Source organism: Pongo pygmaeus, chromosome 1 (genome assembly GCF_028885625.2).
Source record: "Pongo pygmaeus isolate AG05252 chromosome 1, NHGRI_mPonPyg2-v2.0_pri, whole genome shotgun sequence".
In the NCBI taxonomy this organism is placed as follows: domain Eukaryota; kingdom Metazoa; phylum Chordata; class Mammalia; order Primates; family Hominidae; genus Pongo; species Pongo pygmaeus.
This window is the reverse complement of record NC_072373.2, coordinates 91933034-91939985: the sequence shown is the minus strand read 5'-3', so window position 1 is coordinate 91939985 and position 6952 is coordinate 91933034. Positions and strand designations below refer to the sequence as shown.

The 6952-nt window shown below is 43.0% G+C and overlaps 1 protein-coding gene across 5 annotated transcripts; it reads left to right on the top strand.

Moving 5' to 3' along the window:
- Positions 1-387: 387 nt before the first annotated feature.
- Positions 388-4059, top strand: CD1E (CD1e molecule). Of its 5 annotated transcripts, none has more exons than XM_054491954.2 (6): positions 388-562; positions 893-1189; positions 1816-2085; positions 2342-2620; positions 3012-3105; positions 3267-4059. In XM_054491954.2, exons 1-6 carry the CDS (start codon positions 457-459, stop codon positions 3397-3399), a joined length of 1179 nt encoding a protein of 392 aa, XP_054347929.1. In that variant the 5' UTR covers positions 388-456; the 3' UTR covers positions 3400-4059. The 5 variants fall into 5 exon arrangements, with proteins under 5 accessions (XP_054347929.1, XP_054347924.1, XP_054347948.1 ...); XM_054491949.2 differs by having other exon boundaries at positions 3231-4059; XM_054491973.2 differs by lacking the exon at positions 3012-3105 and having other exon boundaries at positions 3267-4030.
- The last annotated feature ends 2893 nt before the right edge of the window (positions 4060-6952 follow it).

Genomic DNA, 6952 nt, shown 5'->3' with positions numbered 1-6952 from the left:
GCAGAGTGAAGAGATACAGGCAGAGGAGACAGTCACAGAGAGGTAGAAGTGGGAGACTGGTGGATAGGTCACTAGGCACCACTGAGTGACTATCATCACTTCTTACAGATTAGATTATTGACAACCCAAGTATGGATTTGATTTCTCCAATGCCAAAAGCTACTCCATTTTCTAGCCAGACCACAGACTTTCTTTTAAGCCAGGACCCGTTTTCCAGCAGTTAGTGCAATTAGGGAGGTTGGGAGGATGTAGACAAGAGCAGGGAGAAAATCTGGAGCCAGACAGTGGGAGAGACAGAAGGGAAATGAAAAACCCCGTGGGAGGCTGCAGCAAAGCGAGGCACTGTGGCTTCTCTGACAGGGAAGTCAGCAGAGGGAGAGGTTTGTCTGTCTGTACAGCAAGGGAAGTCAGATGAGTGTGCGAGAGGGTGTAGAGAGGGGTACTGATATCTGAATTATGAGGGCAGGTGTCCTGCCAAGGAATCCTTCCTTTAACAGAGCTTCAATGCTGCTCCTGTTCCTCCTCTTTGAGGGTCTCTGCTGTCCTGGGGAAAACACAGCAGGTAAGAAGAGTGCAGGTGGAAAGTTACCTATGGTAGGGCACCAGAGGGCTGAGAGGAAGCTCTGGGGAGGTCCTGGGTGAAGGGAGCAGTACTCTTCTAGGAGGCCCTTGGAGTATGCCTTTCAGGCTAGTTCCAGGCAGAGAATTCTTGCGCTCAGTCTCAGTTTTTGTCTCTGATTTTGGAGAAAGGAGGCTGGCCCCAGAGGAAAAGGGTATTGGAGTATGTGCAAGCTGCCTAACTATCTCTCATCTCTGGGTTCCTTTTTACCCTTTGGCATCAATTTTCCCATCCCTTTACATTCTCTCTACTTGTCATTTCCCTCTCTCTCAGCTCCCCAGGCTCTACAATCCTATCGTCTAGCAGCAGAGGAGCCCCTGTCCTTCCGCATGCTCCAAACTTCCTCCTTTGCCAACCACAGCTGGGCACACAGTGAGGGCTCAGGATGGCTGGGTGACCTGCAGACTCATGGCTGGGACACTGTCTTGGGCACCATCCGCTTTCTGAAGCCCTGGTCCCATGGAAACTTCAGCAAGCAGGAGCTGAAAAACTTACAGTCACTGTTCCAGTTATACTTCCATAGTTTTATCCGGATAGTGCAAGCTTCTGCTGGTCGATTTCAGCTTGAATGTAAGTTCATTGCTCTAAGCTGATAATTTGCTTGGGAACAGCAACTATTTTCCAAAGTAGAAGACAGTATATAGACTCTGACCATCATTTAACCTTACTAACCTTGTTCCCCACTCTCTGGCTCCCACTCCCTCCTCTGCTTCACCCTTCACCACCACCCACACTCCACCATATACACAAAAGGCCCTGCATGTACATACCTCAACATGAATATACCTTCATGTTTGGCTCTTTGGAATGATTGTCTCCTCTGGATCTTCTGCCCCTCATACCTGCCCTCAGCCTCAGTCTTTCTCAACCCTCTTTCTGCCCTTCTTTATCCTTTGCCTGAGTGTTGACATGAACTGGCCTGTACCTAACCACTTTCATGTGAATTATTTATGACCAATCTCCTATCTTCCTGATAGCCTTCCCATCTACCACTTTCCCATTAGTTATTTCAAAGTATCTTTATTATCTTCAAATTTTCTTCCCACAAATTTTCTTCCCCTTTGCCAGTAAACTGTAGTCTCCATATGATTTCCCAGCAAATTTTTCTTCCCTTAAATCTCTTTACTCTCTAAATTGTTTGTTTTTCTTCCTTGTCATTCTTTCCATATTGATCTCTCGTCCCTGTCCACTCTCAGACCCCTTCGAGATCCAGATATTAGCTGGCTGTAGAATGAATGCACCACAAATCTTCTTAAATATGGCATATCAAGGATCAGATTTCCTGAGTTTCCAAGGAATTTCCTGGGAGCCATCTCCAGGAGCAGGGATCCGGGCCCAGAATGTCTGTAAAGTGCTCAATCACTACCTAGATATTAAGGAAATACTGCAAAGCCTTCTTGGTCACACCTGCCCTCGATTTCTAGCGGGGCTCATGGAAGCAGGGGCGTCAGAACTGAAACGGAAAGGTGAGCCCAACTCTCTCTCTCCCCTCTTGTTCCTTGTACTATAACTCTTGTATTTGAATTTGCCTCTCATCATCATTTTGAGAGACATAGTGGGAGACTAGAGAATGAGATGTGTGGGTTCAGGACTGATTCTTAGACAAGAGAAAGAAGTGATTATTAAATCACTCTTAGTATTATTACAAAGGCACCTGAGTCTCTGAGCTCTGGCCCGGGGTGCCCTTCAAAATTCTATTTTTTTCTATCTTCTTCTTCCTAGTGAAGCCAGAGGCCTGGCTGTCCCGTGGCCCCAGTCCTGGCCCTGGCCGTCTGCAGCTTGTGTGCCATGTCTCAGGATTCTACCCAAAGCCCGTGTGGGTGATGTGGATGCGGGGTGAGCAGGAGCAGCGGGGCACTCAGCGAGGGGACGTCCTGCCTAATGCTGACGAGACATGGTATCTCCAAGCAACCCTGGATGTGGCGGCTGGGGAGGCAGCTGGCCTGTCCTGTCGAGTGAAACACAGCAGTCTAGAGGGCCATGATCTAATCATCCATTGGAGTAAGAAACAGCTGAGGCTCTGCTGGGAAATAATGAAAATAGCCCTGGGGCTTTTGAGTGTGGGGCTGAGGAAATGGGTAGGAATGCTAGGCACAAGAAGGGTAAAACTGGGACAATCAAAATAAAGAAGGATAGAGTATGACAGCAGTTAAATTTTAAGAAAATGGAATAGAAAATTAGACATACTAACAGAAAAAGGAGGAGGAACTAGTGATTTAGTGGGAGAGGGCTGGGAGGAGATCACAGACAAAGGATCAGGAGGAATTGAAATGAGGGCTCTGGAAAACACAGGTGAAAACTCTAGGAAGGTCCCACCCTTGTGAAATGGGAAATCTCAGCTTGGTGGAATAGAGTATTTTAGGGTTGGTGTTCTTATTCTATCCCCAACCAGGTGGATATTCCATCTTTCTCATCCTGATCTGTTTGACTGTGATAGTTACCCTGGTCATATTGGTTGTAGTTGACTCATGGTTAAAAAAACAGAGGTGAGCTTTTTCTTGTTCTTTGTTTCTTCAGCCTATAATCAACTCATTCTTTTTTCCTCTATCTTCTTTTGTTTTCTCTGCCTTTCCCCTTTATTTGAGATTAATATCCTCCTCTTTTCCCACAGTTCAAATAAGAACGTTCTTTCTCCCCACACACCCAGCCCTGTCTTTCTCATGGGAGCCGACACCCAGGACACCAAGAATTCAAGACATCAGTTCTGCTTGGCACAAGTATCGTGGATCAAAAACAGAGTATTGAAGAAGTGGAAGACACGCCTGAACCAACTCTGGTGACATTTGCTTTACCTTATACATAAAATCCTTGTCTGCATCTTCTTAAACACCATCCATGTCCCATAAGGGAAGCATGCTTTTATTTAAACAGTTTGTACTAGCAAAGATACTGACCCCTTTAGGAATACTTTTTTCGCCATCTTCCAGAGATTTTTTTTTCCTGCTTTGTCTACATATCCATCATTGTTGATTTTTCAAGCTATAATCCAGATACTTCTTTTTCATGGATTCCCGGGATCACCCAATTGAGAGCTCTTCTGTACTCCCCAAATTGAACTGATCTTCACAAGCACATTCATCTTTTCCTACTCTGAACAGTAGTTATTTAGATTTTTACTCTTTTTTTTTTTTTTTTAATCTCAGTTGCTTGAAAGTAGGATTTAGGTATTTGTGCCTGTATTCATGACCAAAAATCTTATCTGAATTCAGGGCCGGCTTCATAAGCATGTGACCTGTGCAGACACATGGAATCTTATGTTCTGCAGGAACCCATGCTAGATTTAATGCTCTGCTGTTGTCATCTTGGAATCCTTAGTCATTTTCAAACAAGAGATATTGTATTTTCATTTTTCACTGACCCCACAAATTATATAGCTGACTCATTCTGAATGTAATATTTCTCAATAAATGCTGACTGAAATAAATTTGTTGTTAGATAAAGTGATGTTGTTTTACTCCATTCCCTCTCTGATATCTCTGCATCATTTGACTGTGCTCTTACTAAAACTCTTCCTCTCTCCCTTTGTCTCTCACCAGAGGTGAAGGAGGCAGATGAATGCCTCAGACTCCACAGTGATTGGAATGTTAATGAATCTTCAGGGATAGTTAGGAAAATAATAACATAAGGGCTATCTCCTGTCAAAGTGAGGACAGGTTTGAACTGGCATTCCTACTTCCCTGAGCCATGTGTATCTATGCGTGTCTTTGTGGATGTGCATATTCATGGGAGAAATTCATATTTTGAGCAATTAGAAAGAGGACATAGGGTTTGAGCCAGAGCTAAGACAATGAAGCAAAAGAGTAATTGGATGCCAGTTAAGCTAATGCTTGTTTTTATTTATTAGTGTGGCTTATTATTATTATTTACAGTTTGTTTTTCTTTAGTTTTTATGTGGATTCTTACATTTACATAATTTACTTCATTTGAGATACATTTGGTTGAGCCTACTGGAGAGCAGGAATCTGGTAGAAGTGCAGTGTTTATATACATGTCCAGTCAACTCCTCCCTTGGATGGAATAATTGAGCAGGTTGTGCATATTTCTTTTCTTTTTTTTTTTTGAGACGGAGTCTCGCTCTGTCGGCCAGGCTGGAGTGCAGTGGCACGGTGTTGGCTCACTGCAAGCTCCGCCTCCCGGGTTCACGCCGTTCTCCTGCCTCAGCCTCCCGAGTAGCTGGGACTACAGGCGCCTGCCACCACATCCGGCTATTTTTTTAAATTTTTAGTAGAGACGGGGTTTTGCCATGTTAGCCAGGATGGTCTCAATCTCCTGACCTCGTGATCCACCCGCCTCGGCCTCCCAAAGTGCTGGGATTACAGGCGTGAGCCACTGTGCCCAGCTGGTTGTGCAGACTTCTTAGTGGAAGTTATAAACTTCATGCTGGGCATTTTCAAGTAATCAGCAAGGGTCCCATGATCACACATCCGGGCTGCACTCTTACTCATGAACAAGGTATGGAGGCCAGCCTTTTCACTGTTGAGAGTCCATCACCTTCTATATTGGCACATCCAATCAGTCTATCTAGAGTCAGGCCACTAGAATCAGGAGAGGAAGGTAGAATCTTAAAGGGTTGTTTGGAGCAAAAATGATGAAAGGGGTCAGGGTTCCATCAAGTGATATAACTCTACAGGGGAGGACCTCTATTAAAATGAAGAGGTTCAAGTAGGAACCTTTCTGTTTTTGGCACAAGGTGTGGATAAGGCACAAGCTATAACTCCGGAGACAACAGATCTGGGATGCCTGCACATATACATCCTTCTTCCCCATAAATTGACGTAGAAGGGTTAAAAAAAGAGCTAGAGGACAAATAATCATGTTGTAAGAAGTATCAGCTCAACAGGACTTGAGGAAGTTCAAATATCAGTCCATAATAGTGTCAGAAAAGCTCTAGGTCTTCCCTGTAGTGTGGTAAACCTTTGAACTGGGTATTTTCATTATAACTCTTGGATGATGGTGTACTTAGGAGAAAAATATGTTGCTAAATTGCCCCCAAGACAGAGATGTTACATAATACTATTAACCACTTCATTCTGGCTGAAACTCTGGGACATGGGACTTATTCTAGAAGACCAGGGTAGTTTTTCTCAATAGCTAAGTATACCAATTTCCATTCCCACCAGGTATAAAACCGAGAAGGTAATCTGCTTTGCTGACAGTACACATCTGGAGCTTTCTGCATTCTGTTGTAAATACAAATACAGTAGGAATGAAAGTAGGTAGTTTTGGAAAAAGAGATGGAGGGGGTATTCTTGATGATTGCTAAATTTCTCTAGAAATAGCATTCATTGTTTGAGGGAGAATGCAGTGGGACTGGTGGAATCAGAATCTGCTGGGGCCAAAGCTCAGAAGAGTGCAGTAGCCACATGCCCTGGATAAACCATGATCTAATCTGTCTGCTATCTTCTATCTAATGAATGAGATAAGCTGAGGATATGGGAGACTTGATAAGTGGAGCAACATAAACTGAAACAGGGGTCCAGGCCTCCAAGTGCATCACCTGCAAGCGAAGAAAGATGCAGCACCTGCTCTGGAGCTTGTGTTCAGCTGAGTAGGTATAGTTAAGGGCACATGACTCCTTCTTCAGGTTACGCATAGAAGGTACCTATAGATTTTTGAAACTTAGACTTTGCTCTTAAGGAATTAGAACTAGTTCATAATCTTTCCCCATTAACCATTTTCTCATTCTCACTTCCTTATGTAAATGGTTCCATTATCTTACTAGTTTCTTAAGATCCAAACTTTCTTCTGTTTGCTTCATTATTCTTCCTGAACAGCAAGTTACCACAGCCTTCTTTATAAGTTTTCTTATGTTCCATTCCCTCTTCCTTGATCCGGCCCCACGTGTGAACACCACTGCCAAAAATGTAATGCGAATTACTAATCCCATTATCAACAATGCCATAATGATCACATATTGAGCATGAGCTCTTATTACAGCAAATAAGAGAAGTATCTGTTTTATAGTTAAAGCTGATTGAATAATAAAAATCATTTGAATGGGGCCTGCTGTAGGCCAGGCACTCTTCTCCATACTTTATACATATTAACTCATGTAATCTTCTTATCAATCCTCAGCATATAATATTATTCCCATTTTATATATGAGGAGACAAAAGTCACATAATTAGTAAGTATGTAGGCAATTTTGCTCCAAAATTCTTGCTTTAACTACTACACTACACATTCACTAAATAACTGTTGGAAGCTTATTATGTGATAAATGCTATTATGGTAATGAAATGCATTAAAGACACAAGAATAAATTACCCTGTCTTCACAGAACTTATGTTGGTAGTGAAGGGGCTGGAAAGACAGACAATAAGTAAACAAAGA